The 21,078-nt window shown below is 27.3% G+C and overlaps 4 protein-coding genes across 8 annotated transcripts in view; 2 read left to right on the forward strand and 2 right to left on the reverse strand.

The window, feature by feature from the left end:
• LOC141529077 (coiled-coil domain-containing protein 102A) overlaps positions 1-20,949 on the forward strand; it is a 98,032-nt gene extending 77,083 nt beyond the window's left edge. Inside the window, exons 1-3 of one of the 3 annotated variants that reach the window (XM_074245441.1) lie at positions 18,079-18,358; positions 18,467-18,602; positions 19,009-20,949. In XM_074245441.1, the coding sequence (XP_074101542.1) occupies positions 18,486-18,602; positions 19,009-20,397 (1,506 nt within the window). In that variant the 5' untranslated portion in view covers positions 18,079-18,358; positions 18,467-18,485 and the 3' untranslated portion in view covers positions 20,398-20,949. Of the gene's footprint in view, positions 1-18,078; positions 18,359-18,466; positions 18,603-19,008 lie in introns of those variants that run through there. The other 2 variants (XM_074245443.1, XM_074245442.1) reach the window with 2 other exon arrangements.
• Positions 435-13,041, reverse strand: Tsp5d (Tetraspanin 5D). Of its 3 annotated transcripts, none has more exons than XM_074245467.1 (5): positions 12,811-13,041; positions 6,320-6,422; positions 3,283-3,474; positions 2,950-3,132; positions 435-2,530 (listed from the first exon to the last, which is right to left on the reverse strand). In XM_074245467.1, the coding sequence occupies exons 2-5, from the start codon at positions 6,380-6,382 to the stop codon at positions 2,195-2,197; spliced, it is 774 nt and encodes a 257-aa protein (XP_074101568.1). In that variant the 5' UTR covers positions 6,383-6,422; positions 12,811-13,041; the 3' UTR covers positions 435-2,194. The 3 variants fall into 3 exon arrangements, with proteins under 3 accessions (XP_074101568.1, XP_074101570.1, XP_074101569.1); XM_074245469.1 differs by lacking the exon at positions 12,811-13,041 and adding an exon at positions 11,694-11,712; XM_074245468.1 differs by lacking the exon at positions 12,811-13,041 and adding an exon at positions 6,595-6,631.
• On the forward strand, positions 3,859-4,869 carry LOC141528919 (speckle-type POZ protein-like). The gene has a single exon (XM_074245213.1). The coding sequence runs from the start codon at positions 4,188-4,190 to the stop codon at positions 4,794-4,796; it is 609 nt and encodes a 202-aa protein (XP_074101314.1). The 5' UTR covers positions 3,859-4,187; the 3' UTR covers positions 4,797-4,869.
• On the reverse strand, positions 14,593-16,907 carry LOC141528541 (protein THEM6). The gene is made up of 2 exons (XM_074244639.1): positions 16,573-16,907; positions 14,593-15,210 (listed from the first exon to the last, which is right to left on the reverse strand). The coding sequence occupies exons 1-2, from the start codon at positions 16,715-16,717 to the stop codon at positions 14,759-14,761; spliced, it is 597 nt and encodes a 198-aa protein (XP_074100740.1). The 5' UTR covers positions 16,718-16,907; the 3' UTR covers positions 14,593-14,758.
• Positions 20,950-21,078: the final 129 nt, after the last annotated feature.

Here is a 21,078-nt window from a genome sequence, read left to right on the forward strand (position 1 = left end):
TCTAAAAATTTGAAATAAATTTTTTAAATTTGAGTTTTGTGAAAAAAATTTTTTAAAAAAAGTTTTGCTCATTTTCTGTCTTTAAAATGAGAAATACAGAAAAATTGACGGGAATTTTTCTTATAGAAAATTCAATTTCCAACAAAAAAATTTTTTTCTGTATCTTGAACTCTATACGAAGAGAACAAAATAGAACTTATTTCAATAAATGTAGAATGGTACATAGTAACGGAAATTTTTATGAGAACCTTGTGTAAATTTGTTAACAAAATTTTCAACATTAAAAAAAATTATTTCTCTCCGTGTAGACTCAGAATTTGAAATTTAAAATTTTGTAAATTAAAAAAATTTTAACATTAAAAAAAAAATATTATTTTTGTTATTATTATTGAAATAAAAAAAAACTTAGAGTATAAAAAAAAAGAAAGAACAAATATAGTCAACATTTATTTTCAAAATCAATTTGAAATAATTTAAATTTCAAATCCTACACATTACTGATTACTCATTACACATAACATTACAAACATAATTTCTACACATCTATTATCTATCCTAACATTATATTTTCGGTATAATATATTTATTTTAGTAACTAACAATAACCATAAAATAAACAATTAACGTCAAAAAAATAATTCATCTCGCGGTCTCACATATATGTATTTAGTATTCACTATTTATACGGACATGTAATATCTTCTATACACTAACTATTCCTTACACACATTTCTCTTTATACGTATTAGCTTGCGGTCCATAAATCAAACCTCAGTTTTAAATATTTATTCCAACTTTTTTACAAGCCATAATGGAAAAATAAATTATTATTATTTTATATTTTTTCTTTTTTCCATAATTGTAACTATAATTATAAAATTATACAATTATAGTTATCCTTCCTTTATTTTTTCAATAAATATTTTTTTATACTTTTACACTCTAGTTAAAAAATATATTTATAAATTTTATTTATTTATCACTCACACGTTCGTACATTCACTGGCACTATATTTTCATTTTTTAATTTTTTCATTTCCCAATACTAAAATTTATAATATAGAAGCGCGAAAAAACTGACTATTATTTTATTTTATCTTGATTTAAAATTTTTTCTTTTAAATCAAGTTAATTACTTGTCAGATTTTTAGCGCCACTGTAATTTAAATTTAATACATTAATAAAATACTTATTGACAATAATAATTATTAGTTATGGCTTATTTTTAAGAAATAATAAAATATATTAATTAACAAAAGGCAACTTTGGATATTGTTGGTAATTAACCAAGCGTTAAAGCTCATTAATTAATCAATTAACTCGATGCATTAATAATTAATTAATAAATATAAATAATTAATATTTAATAAAAAAATTAAATTTTTAAAAATACACGCAGTCTCTGGATGAAAAATATTCTTTAAATAATTTTTAAAAAATTAATTTATTGTAATTCGCGTTGTTAGTCCCAAAAAGGCGTAAAAAAAATTTTTTTGTTTATTCTATCAATTTGAAAATGTGTCTGATGCATTAATCTGTGGAAAAAATGGAAAAAAATTTTTTTTTGATTTTTTAGCTTCAATTAAAAAAATTCTTAAAGCCTAAATTATGTAAAAAAAAAATTTGTTTTTATTTTCTGACTTTTTGCTTTAAAAATTCAGCGAATTTTTTTGCTATAAAAATAAAAAATTTTTGAGAATTTGAAAAATTGTTAAATTGTCACATTTTTTTATTAATTTTTAATTTTTATAGCCAAAAATTCAATTTTTATAGCAAAAAGTTGGAAAATAAAATTTCAAAAATTTGGCTTAAAAATTTTTTTTCTTAAAACTAAAAAAGAATATTTAAAAAAAAATTTTTTTTTATTTTTCCCACAGATTTATAAATTAGATAAATTTTCAAATTAATAGGGGAAAAAAATTTTTTTTTTTTACGAACTTTTTTCCCAAAAGAGTCAAACTTGCAACTATAATTTATTAAACGCCCTTTTAGGATTAAAAACGCGAACTAATTATCATTAATCGTGCATCATTGGCACAAGTATAAAGCTTTTGACGGCGGCTTTGGATGTCCATGAAGGAAGAATTAAAAATACAGAAGAAAATAATCGTTTACTTGATTAAAGATAAATTCAAGTGGTAGTTTCGTCGATGGAAGAATCGTGGATCCCGTAGGCCGGGATCCACGCGCGTTCCTAGCTGGCACTTGTGTCGTAGCTCTTGTAGCTGTGAGAGGCGCGCTTGTGCTTCACGGTGCAGAAGAGAATCATCGAGGTGATGAGTCCGAAGAGCTGGAGGAACCCGACCATCAGCCCGACTGTGCCGAGTACGTGGAGTCTTTGGACGACCCAGGTCTGGATGGCAGCGGCACATCCTTCCTTGTACCAGGACTCTTTGTTCTGGCCTTCTGGGTCCAATCTTCCGCAGTAGCGCTCCCGCTTTATGCAACACGAGTCGGGGACCCGGAACTCTGTCGGCCAGGCATCGATTTGGAACCAGTCCGTGTAGTCCCGAACCCCGCAGCAGTGTAACTGTTTTGTAAAAAATTAAAGGTCAGATTTTATTGGGATTGAATTTTAGAATTAGAATCGATTAATTAATTACTTAATTAATTAATTAATTGGGTAATTATTTAGACGTAAAGCTTCACCATTTTTTTTTTTTTTTCAATGAAAAATCGAAAATTGAGTAGAAATTTTTTATTTAGTTTTTTTTTTTTTTTTTTTCATGTCATTTAAAAACTTTTTTAATTATTTTACTTTTTATGAAAAAAATTTTTTTTAAGATTCTGAATAAAAATATTAATAAAAAATTTGTTAAGCTTTCGATTTTTTATGACCAAAAAATTATAAAGTTGAGCTTCACATCCAAACAATTATTATTACACTGAAAAAAAATTTTTTGCACCATTAATTATGATCAATAATAAGGAAAAATTGAATAAACTTACTCCTTGATGAATATGATCCCACAATGCAGGCAGGGTACCAGGTTCTCTTGTGACATTGTAATGTTTATGAATCCCCAACAATAATTCTTGCTGCACACTTCTGGATATTTGTTCACGAAAAACAAAGGTCAATGCTCCAAGCATAAATTCAGCCAAGAATAACATTATTACCAGGCTGAAATACTGGAACAATGTTTACAAACTATTATTAGTTTTAGTTTATCATTATTAATGCATGCATTTATTTTGCTGCGTAAAATTTACACTCATTCAAAATAATGGAAGGCAATTTTGTAATTATTGGGGGATATATGACAAATGCAATGTACTCACGGTTATTAGCATGAATCTTGATTGGAACCATGCGCCGCAACATCCAAAGAACGCGACAACGAATGTTACGCCTCCGATAATTAAAAATACTGTGTCAGCAGAGGCGAAATTGTATTGTGGTACTAAATTGGCGAGTCCTGAATTGGCTAATCGTAGCCAAAGCACTGCTCCAAGTATCCCACATGCTGATAACTGTTTATGCAAAACAAAAAATTCAATAAAATGAATAAAAAATTTAATTATAAAAAAAATTTTTGGGTAGATCAGAAAAATAAGAGTTAGACTGATAGAATAATTTATCAACTATTAATAAATTAATTTTTTTGAAGACAATTTATAAATTTATATTGAATACAAATAAATATTTTTTCACATTAATAAATATCTTAAAACATTAATAAATATTTTTTTGGTATAAAAATATTTTTATTAACAGTTAATAATACATCAAATATTAATAAATCCTTCTATCAGTATCGTTTGAAAAATTGGCGCTCAATGTCTATATGGTGTCATATAATTCAAGCTTCTTCCAATCATCACCAGTGGCGCTTGGGTTCTCCGAAACTTATAAAACACACGTGGAATCCAAAAATTAACTATAACCTCCTGAGACTCCACGTGTGAAACCACTTGATATTTTGAAAACGTGTTCAAGTTATTAATTAACGTTTCAATATTAAATATTTTAATATAACACGTATAAATAACATTTTAATTTTCAAATAAATTTTTGAATCTCAGGATAGTTTAAATAGTAAAGTGAAACAAAAATTGTGAACAATTATAGTTTATATAATAAGTGAAGTGATTGATAAAACTAATAAAGTTTTTATTACTGTGAATTTAAATTCGTTCTCAAAAGTTTCTGTTTTCGACAAAAAAAGACAAGCCTAAAAATCAAAATGCTTAACGTTGAATCAAACAACCAATTGGCGAAAGATTTGGGTGAACTTTATGAGAGCAAGGTTGATTGCGATGCTATGATAATCGTGGGAAACCGATATTTCTACGTTCACAAGGTGATTCTCCTGGTTCGCAGTCCTGCTTTAGTTATACTGCTGGAAGATAACTCAAACCAACTCCAGTTAACAGGCATCAGTCCAGGAATATTTGAAAAGGTGCTCAAGTATATTTACACCGATGAAATTTTGGATTTGGACTCGATTGCCGCTAAAGTTCTGGAGGCCGCGGACAAGTTGAGTCTTCATCATCTGAAGGAGTTGTGCGAGAAGTCGCTTTGCCAATCTTCCAACCGAGGAAATATTATTGAAATGCTGATTCTAGCAGATCGTAATAGTGCCCAAAATCTCAAAGAATATGCCACTGAGTGCATAATTGAAGATGCGGGGTACATTATAGGAACTGAGGAGTTCAAAAATTTGGAGAAGACAAAACTGGCTCTGGCTACAGAAGTTTTAAAGAAAGCTGCTGTTCAAAAACTTCATAATGATAGGGGTCAAAATTTGTTTCTTTCAACAGTTAACTTTATTTGTGAATTTTTTGGTTGTTAATAATATTATGTGTCTTAATTTTAATTCGTAATATTTTTTTGAAAAAATTTGTAAATATTTGTAATATTTTGGTATTTTTATTGTAAAACTAATTGAGTGATAATAAATAAAAATTTTTTAAGTTTAAAAATGCATTATCAAAATTAATATGTTTGAATTAAAAATTTGAACTTTAGTATATTAAATACTAAAGTTCCTCCTTTTCCACTATCCTTTATTTCTCCAGTTCCCAAAGTTGTCTTTAATAACAAATTTAGTTACAAATTATGGTTAGTTAAACAATTTTACATTTTTTATGAAAATTAAATTTATTATTGTAATAATTATTTAAATTATCAATTTTTTTTTTTCAATTATGTTTCTAATATAAAGATTTTTAATTAATTATAAAAATTTATAATAATTTTCTTTTATTTTTAATTATATTTCAAACTATTCGAGTGTGAAAATTAAGTCTCTCCTTTGGCTCTTTGTAAAAGGCTCGGGGAAATTCCCGCAATTAGTCTGAAGCTCAGGTATATTAAAGGACTTAGATTCCCAAAAGATAGATAATTAAGAGTTCATTATATGTAAGCAAACTCACTAATAGAATAAGAAATACCTAAGTAATGATGAAGAACATTAAAGAAAAGGATTTACTTCGAACAGAAAGATTTTAAGGTGACAATATCCAGATAAATTTATGACTATGCTCATATAATGAGGGTAGAGGCCTAAGGCAGTAGGCAACTAATTAGATACTGTTCCTCCCCAAATAGTAAAAATTGGAAACGCCCAATAATTCTCTAATTATTGAATTATTTTTCTTTAATTGATTAAATAAAAATTTGTTTAGTTATTCGATAAAAAAAAATGATCAATCAAAAGCAATACTAAATCTTATTACAGAAAATAAGTAATTTTATTAATATTTTATTTCTATGTATTTTAATGCCATTAATTAAGTTTTTTTTTTTATAAATTTGCTTCATCCGCAATAAACTCAAAGATTTTTTATAACTTTATAAAAATAATAGACATTATCGAAAATTACGTTCATTGATACAATTATCGAGATTTCATCGACCCGGATCGATTATTTACAATCCTCGACAGGTTCTTAAAACTCAGTGAACAGAATCGCGGAGCTTGGTATAGTAATATAATAGCAATACAACTAACTAACATAACAGTAGCTCAGCTCCCAGCTCTTAGCTCTCAGCTCAATCCAAGTAGAACGTAGTTATAGTACAGCATAACTATTTTATAAATGTCTACCAGCACTTCACTCTGCTCGTACTTCCAGGTCAATATTTAATTCCCAGAAACCAGGTCTTATTCAATTTTTTTTTGCTTTTTTTTATTCATTTAAACTCGGCTTTCTTTTTACTTATACTTCCTCACATTACTTCTTTTCACTCTAAGAAAAAGACGAATGGATGAAACCCACAATGAAGCCCGGCTGCACCATACAGATGTAAAATAGTTGAGTTTTCAATATAAATAAATAATAATAATATATTAAATTTAAAACGTCTGCTTACCCAAACAAGCACGTTCAGAGAGCAAAAGACGTGCCTAATACATGTATATCCTGTGCGACTCATTGTTAAGTGGCCTTGGATTTTTATTTACTCAGCCCTATACCTAAAATAACACAGAAAAATTTTTTAGACTAAATAATTTATTTTAAATATTTGAATAATGTTTTATTTGATTCAATTTTTTTAGACTGGAAATAATCTAAGTTGATTAAAAAAAAAAAAACTTATGAAAATTTTTCTGACATGCCCTTTTATAGTCTGGTATGATTACATACGTTGAAATAATTTTTTGACCAAAAATAGTATCAAAAATCTCCGATAGAGAACGTATAGTCGCTAAATCTTCTCACAGTAAGAAAATTAGGCACTAAAAAAAAAATAATTTTTTTTTACTTTTCTAACAAGCTTTTATAAAATTTTTTTTTTTTAATTTAAGCCACCATTAAATCAACTTTTATTTAATACAACACATTAACTAGTCAAACTCCGTCCGCCTGCGGTGGGACCGCTTGTTTTTGAAATTACTTTGTATCAATTGTATATTTTTTTTAAATTTTGTATAATTTCCCTTCATTGTCTGAATAAAAACAATCTGAATATTTATTTAAATAAAATTATCCACAATTTAACTTCCGTAATTAACAAATATTATTTATAAAAAGGATTCAATAAGTGATAATTGAAAAAAAAAATTAAATAAATAAATAAGAATAATTTGAAGATCATTGATCAGTGGCCTTGTCCACTTTACCACTGTCAACTTTGTACACTTAGTATTACACTTTGCACCGCGTGTAAGAAATGTCAATGATGATTTACCGCTACTCATCAGCGATCCCGTCACGATTTACCGAGCCGCGAATCGCGGATGGGAGCCACATTATACATTTATGTACTTATACATTTATATTGTATTGTATTATTCTTATACTTGAAAACATGTACAGAGATCCAAACAATATAAAAAAAAAAAACACAATAACAAATACAGACATCACTCAACAAGTAGTCTACGATCCAACAATATAAATAAATTTATTATAATGGTACTTGATAATATTATAGCAAATAAATAATTAAATAAAATAATAATACTACTTAAAAATTATTATCATATTTTAAAAATTTACTAATAATAAATAATGATAATAATAAATGTCTACAATACACTTGTCATCTCATGGCTCGAGACATAACTCAATTCTCTCAATACTTAATATATAGCAATGCAAACAGCTTTTCAATAAATTACGCAACACTCAAACATCAACGTTTGTTTTCATTTAGCAAAACTGATATTATTCCAACTCGAAACTCAATTTATCGCCGGAAAAATAATAAATAAAATGTATTTTTTTTTTTTTTTTTAGTATTGACTAAAGCCAACTAAGAAAATATGATAATAATATTTTATTATTTATTATTTATTATTAATTTTTTTATTGGGAGTTGAGAATAAAAAATGGATAAAAGTGATTTGATTAAAATGAATAATAAATAAAAAGTGGGAGTTTTTATTAGTGGTTTAGTTAATCTGATCTGGTCCCGTTAGAAGACCTGGAAGACCTCGTAGTATATATATTCTACAACGGCTTTTATTTTAGTTTTATTCAATACTAGTTTGCTGTTTTTATTTTCAGGTGATATTCACTTTAATAGTTGTAGAGTAAATTTATCGCTTAAATTAATACTCGGTTGTTATGGTACTTTAAACTTTTACTTGACATTTTATATTACTTTCTTTATAATTAATTAGGTCCTTTAAAAATTAACGACCGTTTATAATTATTCAAAGTTCAATTTATTTACTACTTCATTAACATGAAATTTATTTTTAATTGTATTTTATAAATAAATTTTTATTTGAAAAAAATTTATTTTTTAAAAAACTTTAGGTCTATAAATTAGCAAAAAAAAATTAACTTTTGACAATGACGAAGGTTTAAAAATCGCATTCCAGAATTTTGAGTTTGCCGAATATTTATTCGGCTTTCAAAGAATGGATTCATATGAAAGAATATTTAATTAATGATCCATTGAATAAAAATAAGAAAGTTTCAGCCAGATAAAGTAAACAGTGAATTTATTTTAAGGTACAAATGTAATGTATGGGTAATTATTAATTATGTAAGCAAACGATTTGAAAGATAAATTTAAGTCGTTTTATTGAGTAAACATTGTAATTATAATTATAGTAATGTTAACTATTTTTAAAAACTTCTAATTACTGAAGTCATTGACCTCATGAAATATGTTATTATTATTAATAGCAATGATAATCTTAGAAAATCAGAATTATTTTAATTTAAATTTTAAGAAATTTTTCACAAGACATTTTGCTTGTTTTCTGACGATAGAATGGGAGATATAAAAAAATTGACAACGACATTTTCTCTTAAAGAATTAAATTTTCTACAAAAAAAAGTTTTGTGTGTTTTTTTTATATTTTCAATTTTTAACCTAAAATTTGAGTTTTAATGTTTTCAAAATTTTTATTTATAGTTAAAAATTTTTTTGATTTTTTTAATTTAGCATTATTGTTATTATTATACAACATATTGGGTTACTAATGCCAAAAGGGCGCATCTCAACATCTACAGAGCCAAAAGGGCATATAAAAAATTTTTTTTCACTCTAAACAACCTAAAAATGATTATAACATTTAGATCTGCAACAAAAGTGAATAAAAAATTTTTTTTTATACGCCCTTTTGGCATTAGTATCGCGATATCAATTTTCTAAAATTTACCAATAATAATAATAATAATAAAAATAATGGATACTATAATTATTTTTACAAAAAACTTGAACCAAAAAATAAATAAAAACAAAACGTGGGAAAACTTTAAACGTGAAATGGGACGGATTAATCCGGCAGATATTCGTTAAATCAGGTCGACGTATAAAGTATTAAAAGATAGGATGAGTGCCGAGGCATCACGTGTGGGGTTCATTGATGATTATTTGAAATTGCCTGCAATTGACAGGAAGTCAAGGGGAACCTACGTACATCAGCAGTAATATGGCTACATACCATCTCTATATCTCGCCATATCTCTATAGACACCTACGCCCTTGTTGTAAAACTATAAAACCATTACTTATTTACACTTCACTTATTTTCATTTTTATTCATTTATTAATTTTCTCAGAGATTTTATTGAAAAATTATTTCGATCGCCTATTCAAGGCTCCTTTTATTTTATTATTGTCGCCTCGGAATTTATCAATTTATTTACTTGTCAAATTAAATATACCGACAGTCGCAGAACAATTTTTTTTATTTTATTTATTTTTTTTTTTTTTTAACGGTACAAATTAACTTTAATGAGATAATTTTGTGTAATTAATTATTAAAAAGTCATTCTCGTTAGCAAAGAATAATTTTAGCGTCTCTGTCTCTAATTTAGATCTGACCTTTGACTTTTGTCTTCTGGAAATTTTCACATTAATTTTTATTGAAATTGTACAATATTTACGGAGAAAAATTGACCTCGACATTTTGCTCTATTTTTTTCTTTTTTTTTTTTTTATGAAAGTTCATTTTAAATGGCTCAAAAAATTTAATGAAAATAATTAAACAAAAAATTATTTTGATTTTCTAAAATCATTAGTATTATTATTGTTATTACGTAAAACCTTTAGAAAGTACTGATAATAGAATATTAAATAATGACAGCAGTTAAAAAAAAAGCAAAATTTAATTATCATATCGTGCATAAACGTTTGCATAACTAATAAACTGTAAGTAGACTAATGTCTAATTAAGACTCCAGTACAGCATGCAGAGGCAGAGGCGATTGGTACTCTACTCTAGATAATAATTTTAACATCAATTTAAACCTCATTATGTAATCCTATACTGCAAATTTCATTTTTAAGAGCACAGTACTATATTTGAGTATTAATTCAACTAAAAAATCCAAAAAAATTATATAAACTCGTAAGATAGCTTCAAAAACTATCGCTGGTGTGACCATTAAATAAAAAGACTGCAGAGATTGTTTTAAAATTATTAAGTAATGTTTATAAATATTTCAAGTCAACGTAAAAATTTTTTCAAATAAAAATCTTTAATGTTTTCGGAGTTATTAAATATTTCCCCAATAATTAATTTATTATTCAAATTTTGGAACAAACTCCTTTAATCTACTATTAAAATTAGTACATCACAAATAATAATAAACATAATCCCGAGCCTAATTAAAAAGTACACGGAGAAAATTAAATTATATAATCTACAATACGAAATTTTTAGAGTTACTCATCTAAAATGGTAGTAAAATTTGTCCAGTGTTGAAATAATTAGTTTTATAATTTTGTAATTAAATTTAATAATCAATTAATAGAACTTTCTGTAAAAAAATTTCTTAATACTTTTTATTTTAATTGTAGTAAGTTATTATTGAGGATGGTAGCAATTACTATCGAGAATAATAATTTTTTATATGAAATTTAAATCAGCTTAGATGATAACTATTACAGTTTGTGATGGTAACTGTTACCATCTCTCAATTATTACGGTTACAAATATTTTTTTCGAGATTATAAAGCTTGTAGTAAAATTAACAATTTTAAATTTTAAATTAAATGAGTAAATTCTGATAAACAATATTAATATTAAATAATAACGTTTATAAATATTTTGTAAAAAAAATTAGACAGCTGTTATTAATATAAATAATTGTAAATAAAACAATAGGGTTGGTAGATATTTTCATACACAGAAAAAAAAATTTACTTGAATTAAGTAAATAATTTTGAAGAATTTCATCTTCGTGATTTGAGTAGAAAAATTTTTAAACTAAAAAATTTTTATTGGTTTAAATATATTTTACTTAATTCAAGAATTTTTCTTGATCCAAGACAAAGAAACTCTTCAAAATTATTTTCTTGGTATAAGAATTTTTTTCTTGATTCAAATTAATTTTTTTCTGTGTTCTGTGTAATAACGTAAGTAGTATTAATTCCTATCGAGTTAAATTAAAAAAAAACTCTACAATAACTAGATGATCATTTTTACTGTTAAATTCTCTGCATGTACACCTTGATTCACTCTACCCAGATAATATCTTGTCTTTATCAACAATTAAATCTCCATTACATTACTCAATCTCGCGACCGCCGTTAAAGTACAACCAATGGAAACACAAATATATTTGCAAGAGAAAATAAATAATTAATTTACAAAAGAGGTGAGTTATTAAATTTATCAATGGAGAAATTTTAAATGGGCCGTGCATTCATTTATACAATTTAAATTAACCACAATAATATTAATAATGACAATAACAATGATAAGAGTGTGAATAGAATGAGAGACAAGTAAGATGTTTGCTGCGCTGAATTTATTACGCGGCTTAAGGTTGTGAACCTTTTTAGTACATCGCGTACAAGTACTCGACTCTTCTACTTGGTTACAATATCAGCATGTAGGTACTAGTACTAGCTGCAAGTACTTTTTTATGTTATACTCTCACACTCTGAACTGTGAACTGGGAACTAAACCAGGAACTGAGAACTGGATGGATGTACTATAAGTAATGGGAACTAACGTGTGATACCTCGACCCTTTTGAATTGTCACGTAGCGACACAACTCTGCCATACTCTGTTGATGTTAATATCTAAGACTTTGTTAGGACATAAAAGAGATCGGATGAGATGAGATTACTTTTTTATTTTCTGATGTTTATAATTTTATTCATTTTTTTGTTTTGACTTTTCAGCGAGGTTTTTATTGCGGTGTAAGAATTTAATGAGGTTATTTTCTATTTTAAGTGAAGTTATGTTGAATTTTATAAGCGTAAAGCTTGTAATTTTTTTTTTTTTTTGCAGAAATCTTTAATTAATACACAGAAAAAAAAACCTTTTTAAGATATTTTTAATCTTTCTTAATATTTTCTTGGGCCAATCAAAAAAATTTTTTTTCGGTATAAATATGGTAAATTTATTGAAAATTACTTTGAAAAATTTTTTGGAGCAGATTTAAAAATTTTTCAAGTTTATTAAAATTTTTAAAATAATATTAAAAAATTAATTTTGTTTGTTATAAATTTTCACAATAGAAAAATGCTAAAAATTCTTCATTTTTTGCCAACTTAAAAAAAAAATTTTTTTTTTGTGTAAAAATTTTTTATTATTTTGGAGAATTTTTAAAAATGTCTAAAAAAAAAAAAAAAAAAAAAAACAGAATTTTTCCACAAATTTCGCTGGGTAAATATTCAAAATTTAGACTTTTAATATTAATACAAAGCCCATAAAAATTCTTGGCTACAAAATTTTCATTTTTTGAAATCAAAAAAATATTTTTTCAATTTTGTGGAAAAATTGAAAAAAAAAATTTACAATATTATTTCTAGTTAAAAGATCGAAACTATCATATGTGAGTAATAAATTAATGCGCAGACTACTATCAGTGATAAACGAATCTAATATTTATCAGCCATACATCCTAAATAAAAAATAATAAATAAAAAAAAAAGTACTTACTTAGGCGCTGATTTAACTGGTAGCAGTTGACGTCCGATATTCGGTGTTAATATTGATTCGATCGAGAAATTAAATCGCGGCTGATAAAACCACCATTTGAATTTGGTGACATAAAGTACAAACTAATTCGAAAATAGAAACAATATTAGATAGAATGTATCTAATTACTGTATTTAATCTACAATAATTTAAAGCAAGTCGCGAGACACGACTGAAAGTGCGCGGGCTCTAGCAAGCGCGGAAGACCGACTGACGTCGACCGAAGCGACGCAACTTGACATTTGGAGGGGGTCATGTGGATCCTACCTACACTTAAGGTTATGAGTGTGTGGGTTACGTGTAGACATCTACAGGTTCTTTCGCTCCTTCCTATCTAAAATATTTAATTCGTTTTCTCTTCTTTACCGTAATTTAACTAATAAATAATTAACTTTCGACGGCTATAAATCTTCAAATCATAGAAATTGAATTTTTTTCCTCGCATTTTCTATTACAAAAATTGTTTTTTTAATTTACGTAAAACATTGAAAGTTATTTTTAAAATCAATATTTTGGGTAATTCTTTAAATTTATTCAGAAAATTTTTATTTAGTAGGAAATTTTTCAGGTTGAAGAAAAATATCTTTGAATATTTTTTATAAAAAAATTTTTTTAATAATTTATTAATTAATGATAAAATTTTTGAAATCAAAAGATAGTAAAATATTAATTTTTTTTTGTGGGTAAAAATATTTTCACATAAAAAAATGATTTTTTATTCTGCTTTGGTGTTATTTTTATAAAAAATTAATAATTAAAGTAACCAAATAATTTAAAAAAATTTTTAAGAGAAATTTTACTTCGATAATGTAGATTTTAGTGTCGGTAAAATAAATTGCTGTCGATTTTAATAAAATCATGCTTATTTTACCGATGAAATTTTTGACTTTATAATAATTAAAAAAATTTATCAATGTTTTAGAGAATTTTAAAGAAATTTTCCAAAAGATAAATCCTAAAAAAATTTTGCAGTTATTTTTTAGCACATCTAAAGATTGCGAAATTTGTCTGAATCATCGAAATTAATATAAAAATGTCTTAGTAATTAATTATTATTTTTTAAAACGTTAAAAGTATTTCGAGGTGTCAGATAATTTTTTACAAATAAAAATCATCAAGCCATTGAATAAAATTTTCTTAAATGGCTTGATATAATCTAGAATGTCCATAGATGATTTTTTTAAATGTCTTTAAACGTAAATCGGCAGATTAAATCATTCAAGGCTGTATTAGATAATTTTTTTCCAGGATGTATAAAATAATAAATTAACAATAATAACAATAAGAAAAAAATAATACGTGAAATATAAACTTAATGTCGAGAATAGCGAACCTAAGTTTTTTTTTTATCTTACTAAAATTTATTATTATCGTACTATTTTTATTTAAGTTTATTATTAATTAATTAAATTTTACATCACTGTCCAAAGGTGAAGAAAGATGGAGTTATTTTTATATCCATCAAACATGACTGGAAATCAATATTTACTCTGCAAAAAACATCAAATTTGCTCTGTGTGAGGAGTATATTAATTTCCACTGTAATTGTAAAAATAACCAGCATTAAAAATTTTTATTTTATTTTATTCAAAGTAAATTTTAATCTAAAAAATTTCACTTATAAAAAATAAAAAAAAAATATGAACGCAATTTTTAAAAATTATTTTTTTTTTTATTAATTTATTTCTTAAATAAATTAATATTTAAAATTAATTCTGTTCGGATGATTAGAAATAAATAAAATTGCTTATAAAATTTTTAATAAAATTTAGTTACAACAATATATATAAAATTAAGCTATTAAGTAAATATCAACAGCCTTTTCAATCACCTAGTATGATAAAATTATAATTACAAATAAGAAACATTGAAAAAATATATTAAAAAAAAAAAAAAGTTGAAAATTAGTTTAGCTGCGTTTCCTCAATTTCTGCGAGGATTCCTCCATAGAGTCGAGCCACAACTTGAGCTCGTTGGACATCTCCGGCCTCTGGGCAGAGGGCTCGACCTTAGCGATCACCTCCGAGACGGGGACCTTTAACCCGGTGACCGTCTGCTTGCTGAGGACGACTGCGCGGACAAAATTGTCTGACAAACTGATGAACTCGTGTTCGAGGTAAAAGTTTTTCTCGTCCCAGTAAATCAACTGTGTGGTCACTTTGTAAGGTGTAAAAATAGGCAGCGCTCGTCGATAACGAGTCGATGATGCACCTTGAACTGCGCCTCCACCTCTGCGACTCACTTCCCCGTAGATTCCCGATCTATCGTAGTAGTGGAATCGCGCGAAATCCAGCTCCCGGAGGTATCGGGCGTTGTTCATGTGCTTTAAAAATATATCCACGTCTTGGGATGTACAGATACCTGGAAATTTATTTATTACAGTATTAGAGTCATGTCATTATTTTACAAAAAATTTTTAACGTTTAAATCTATCAACAATTTTTTTTTTAATTACAAATTTTTATTCCAATTAATTTATTAATTAAAAAAAAAAAAGAATTTTAATTACTTTAAAATTTTTTAACTAGCAATGGTGTAAATTAAATAAATTATTTTTATTTTTATTCATTAATAATAACTAGCAACCTTGCAGTCACTATGTGACTGCCGTGACTTTTTTAACTATTGATGTTTTTAAAAATATAAGCTCATCCCGATGTTACACTCATCAAGAGCTTTCATTTGAGTACCCACATGCATTTTTGATATATTTTTCATATATACATATATATAAAATATATAAATATATGAAAAATTGATGTGGGTACTCAAATGAAAGGTCTTGATGAGTGTAACATCAGGATGAGCTTATATCTTTAAAAATATCAGTACACACTGAGAAAAAAATATCCTTTTATTAAAAAAATTTTCTTGAAAATTTTAATGATTTTTTTTTATGTAATTTTTGTTCTAGTACTATTTAAAAGTTATGAATTAAATAAATTTGTAATTGAAGACAAATGAATAATTAAATTTTTTACTCATTAATAATTAAAAATGATTTTATTTTAACAATTATTCAAAGTTACAAATTAAATTATTTACTTAGTATTAAAAAAATAAAAATACTATCAAACTTATGTTTATCTTAACAGCTAAAATACAAACACTATAGACGGCGTTATCTTAACTCTGACCGTTAGAAATTAAATTTAACAGTTCAACAGTAGAACAGGTGCCGCGTAAACTAGACATTTACTTTTATTTATTTTTTAATAAGTACATTTAATTCTTGTCTGCAACTTAACAATGATAATTAAAAATTAATGAATGTTCAGAGAACAAAAATTAAGTAAATTTATTTACACGATTCTTGACATTTGACCGATTAATTTATTTTGAATAAACGGAAATACTTATACTTGTTTTTAAATGTTTAATGAGACAATAACTTTTTTTTTTTATCATTATTCTGTCTGATAATAATTTTTATTGTGTAAATAATTTCAAAAATTCATACGAAAAATTTAAAATCTTTTTTTTTTGTATAAATATAATTTTTTACATTTAATTGATTAAAATGAAAAGGAATATTTTTAATGTCTTAATAATTGGCATTTTTTTTATTTTTCTTTGATATATTTTTAGTAAATTAACTTAAATAAACATTGCAAGAATAATATTTGATGAATAATTTTTCATCGATAATTTTTATGGATAGTTATAATTAAATTTATAAAATTAATTAATATTATTAAAAAATAAAAAAATAAAAAATTTTACCATAAATAGTAGTTTTTTCAAAAACTTTCTTCTTTTTTTGAAAAAGTCTGCCCCAACCAATTGTAAAAGCTATTCTCAAAAAATAATTAACATCGAATAAAATATAAAGAATTGCAATAATTGTTATAGTACACGCACACACCATTTTTGATATTTAAATTATTTAAATTATTTTATCGGTTGAATTTTTTAAAGTTGCAAAGTTTAAAAGCAATAACTACACTTTGCAACTGATAAATAACAGGTTAGTTGTTGAAGTACTGAGCTTTAATGATAAACTGAAGTAGAAGACTTTAGAGTTAACTGTTATGCCGCGTGATGTAGTTCATGTGCACCAGTACAGAGAGTGTACCGTAGCGTAGCACTTACATTGAAATCCCGCTTCTCTCCCACCAACCGGGTGTCTATTCGGTCAATAGTTAACGCATCATTCGCCGTGAAATTACAAAACAGGTTCTTTCCTCAATCCTGTACTTCTACTCCTGTACTGAGTTGTCCAGCTATAGGACATGACATGACACACTCTTCATATATCCTGCGTACATAAATAACATTTCAATTTTTAATCAGCATGATTATATACATTGTTATATGATGATTTATGACTTGGCGGCGGGGAAGGCGGTTGCAATGAAAACTACTTGGTTATTGTTGGATAATTTTCTTCTCAAGCCAACCGACTACCGGTAAGATAATTCACGGAAAATCATCCTAATATATGCGCATTACACCAACAAAAAATAAAATTTGAAATTTTTAATAATTTTAAAAAATTCGACAAAGTTAAAAAATTTCATGTAAAAAAAATCGTCTTAAAATTGTCGTTTGTTTAAGATCTTAAACGTTACACAAACCAAGACTATTTTAAGAATTTTTTAAGACGCCAAAAAAAAATTCTGAGAGCAGATTTTTGAAATTTGGTTCTCGAATTTTGTTATGAAAATTAGACAGCTCCGGAAAATTATTATAGAAAGTCTTAAAATAATCTAAAAATCGTCTTAAAAAAATCTTAAAATAGTTTTTAAAAAATTTCTATATGGTCTTAAAAAATCTTAAAATGGTCTTAAATTTTTAAATAATCTTAAAAAAATTTTCAAGACTATTTTAAGATGAGCTAACAGTGACAAAGCCCCGAAACATTAAAACGGAGCGTCGTAAAAAAGTCTTAAAGTTGTCCGATAATAAGTTTTCAACAATTTCAATTGAAAAAGAACGTACTCAAAAATGTAGCGGTTAGAAAGTCGTAAAATCGTCTAAAAATTAATTTTTATAACAAATTCGAGAACCAAATTTTCACTAGTAATTTTTATTAATTTTTACATGTGAAACTTTTTAATTACATTTTTTTATTTGATAATTTAATTTTTATAAAATTAAAAAAAAAATATTAACATCTTCACAATGATATTAAAACTTATTTAAATTTACCGCTCGCGGAGGAATACACTTTCCGTGTCTCCGATTGCTGACACATGCGCAGTAAATAAATATTTAAAACAGGATACAAATCCTAAACAAACTCGAGGATCATTCTCTCGCTGGGTCGACTGTATGTACTGACAATAACAGTAATTATTTTATCATTCACTTAACTTTAATAAAATACAATGGAGTACATAGAAAAACACTTTCATATTTGTTTATCTTGTAAGTAATGAAATTTACTTAAACTAAAAATTCAACCAGATGATATTTTTTGAGGAATATCATAAACATACGTCAGATTTTGACATCCAAGATTACGTGTTGTCAAGTGCAGTAATTTAGAAAATTTATTTATCAATAGGTAATATTTTAAAAATAATTATTTTTTTAAATTTATTTTTTGAAGTATTTTAATTTTTTACATTGAATTAGTTTTATGAGTATGAATTTAAGTTTTATAAATTTAAAGGTTAGTTACGTGAATTACGATGGCTCAATCATCGACAGCTAGTGGAACGTCATCCCGGAGGCATTTAAAAGACCATGATATTGGTACGAATTCTCGTTTACCTCATTATGGAGACAGTGAATGGGAGACTAAAGAGGTTAATAATTTATTTTTCTATTTTTTAATACTGAAATTACTAAAAAAATTAATTTATCAGAGATTTAGTCATTTCAAGAATTTAAGTGACTAATAAATTATTTAAAAAAAATTATAATCAAATAATATTTACTAGTAACCTTCTTAACTATTGACATTTTTAAAGATATAAGCTCATCCCGATGTTACACTCATCAAGAGCTTTCATTTGAGTACCCACATGTATTTTTAATATATTTTTCATATATACATATATATATATAATATATATAAATATATGAAAAATTGATGTGGGTACTCAAATGAAAGGTCTCGATGAGTGTAACATCGGGATGAGCTTATATCTTTAAAAATGTCAATAGGTCACAAGATACAAAGTCATTTCTTAATAAAAAAAAAATTTCTAGGCGCTCCGAACGCGAGAATTAGAAGAAGCAAGAGTGCGAGCAGCCCAAATGGAAAAAACAATGAGGTGGTGGTCGGACTGTACCGCAAATTGGCGTGAAAAATGGAGTAAAGTACGCAACGAACGCAATAAAGCTCGCGAAGAAGCCAAATTACTTCGCACAAAATTAGAAATAGCTGTGAAAGACGCGAACAGCTACAAGCACGAGTCCCAGGAGCTGGAGCATCAGAACGAGCAGTTGCGCAAGGAGATGGAAAAAATCCACATGATCTTGCTGAAGCATGCGGGACAGTTCGACCGCCAGATAGTCAATATAATCGAGTCAGACCCGCAGCTGCGAAATTCACTGGGGATCGATGATTTATTAGAGCTGTACAATAATGTCGATCGATGTGACAAAACTTCCCCGAGCAATTGCCGAAAAAGTCCGTCCTGTCGAGAGGATTCTTGCCAGGAGTCAACTGACCGCGACATCGAGGAGTATGTTCTCCAGGGCGCAGTTCCAAAGCACGCTGTTGAGCTGTACAAAGAAGGCTCGATGAGCAGCTTGGAGCGAGATATTGCCAAGTTGATGGAAGACAATACCAAAATAAATTCCGAAGACGGCGATGATCCCCAGATGATCAATTTAGGGCTGGATGATGCCGAGAAAAACAGCCAGACTCTGGAGCAACTCCGACTGGAAGTGATGTCGCTTCGCAGTCGGTGCGATGAGTTGCAAAAGAGCCGCGCTGACGTCTTGAAGGAGCTGAGTGATTTAAAAGAACAGTACCAGATAGAATTGATGGCGGCCCAGGCTGACTTGCTTGACGAAGCTGCCAACCGCGAGGGCATGGACCAGCGACTGAACGAGCTCCGGGGAGAACTGGAGAGACTCCAGGCGGAAAACGCTGCCGAGTGGGCCAAACGCGAGCGGCTGGAGACTGAAAAAAGCTCCCTGGAGCGGGAAAACAAGCAGCTGGTGAACGAGCTACGGGAAATCCAGGACAGAGTTGACTCCAGACGCTCCAGGAACAGCTCCTCGATCGACGGAGACACTCGGCAACTTCAGCAAGACCTCCTGGACATGAAACACGCCAATGCTAAGCTCAAGAAGGCTCTCAATGAAAAAACCACGGAATTGACTCACGCGCTCAGAAGGTCCGAGCAGTACGAGACGGAAGTCAAGCGCGTTAGGTCTAGGGTTGAGGAACTTAAGAGAGAGCTCGCTGCTGCTCAGGATGAGGTTGACGCTGCTACGAACACTGTGAGGAAATTGCAGAGGAATAATGAGAATTTAATTGAGCAATTGGAGTCTGCTAATGTGCAAATTGAGCATTTTAAAAATAGTACCGAGTCTTGTGCGCCTGATGTTGCTGAAATTATTGATGATAAGTCCAGGGATGATTAACGCCAGTTCGATGCTGATTTTAGGAGTCAGATTTAATTCGAAGTGGGAGATAAAGTTTGGGTTGTCTTTTATCATTCCACTAGCGACTAAGGAATGTACTGGTTTATTTTTTATATTTATTTTCAAGGTTTGTAGATCAATTGTAAATATTTTATAATCCTGAGAGTTTATAAAGTTGAGGGAGATAATTGGTGGGGTTTTTAATGCAAGGTAGTTATATTAAAGTGGAGATCCACTTGATTGGGTGCGGGAAGAATTTTTTAAAAATTGATTTTGTTGAAGATATTTTGAAAAAATTTCAAGTCTTACTTTTTTTAGAAAAAAATTTTTTTGCGGTGATTTAATTTTCATTTTTAATGATTTTGAAATTTATTCATGTAAAATTTAATGACATTTAAAATTTTTTTTACGGTCAAAAAAAGTGGAGCTTTACTTCTATATAATTACCAATATAATATTCAATTGAGATTTTTAAAAAATAATAAAAAAAAAAAAATTTATTAAAAAGTTCGGCTGTATAATTTCGAAACACAGTAACTGAAAAATTTTTACAGCTGCTTATATTTAGTATTAATAAATTTTTATAACTTTTTTTATTACTTATCAATTTAATATTATTTTTAAAAATTTTTGTCATGTTTTATAGTTTATAATAATTGCTTTATTTTTTATTCACTATTT

Source organism: Cotesia typhae, unplaced genomic scaffold (assembly GCF_013202065.1).
Source record: "Cotesia typhae breed Kobodo isofemale line unplaced genomic scaffold, CoteBio_Ctyphae contig_44, whole genome shotgun sequence".
NCBI classification, from domain to species: Eukaryota; Metazoa; Arthropoda; class Insecta; order Hymenoptera; family Braconidae; genus Cotesia; species Cotesia typhae.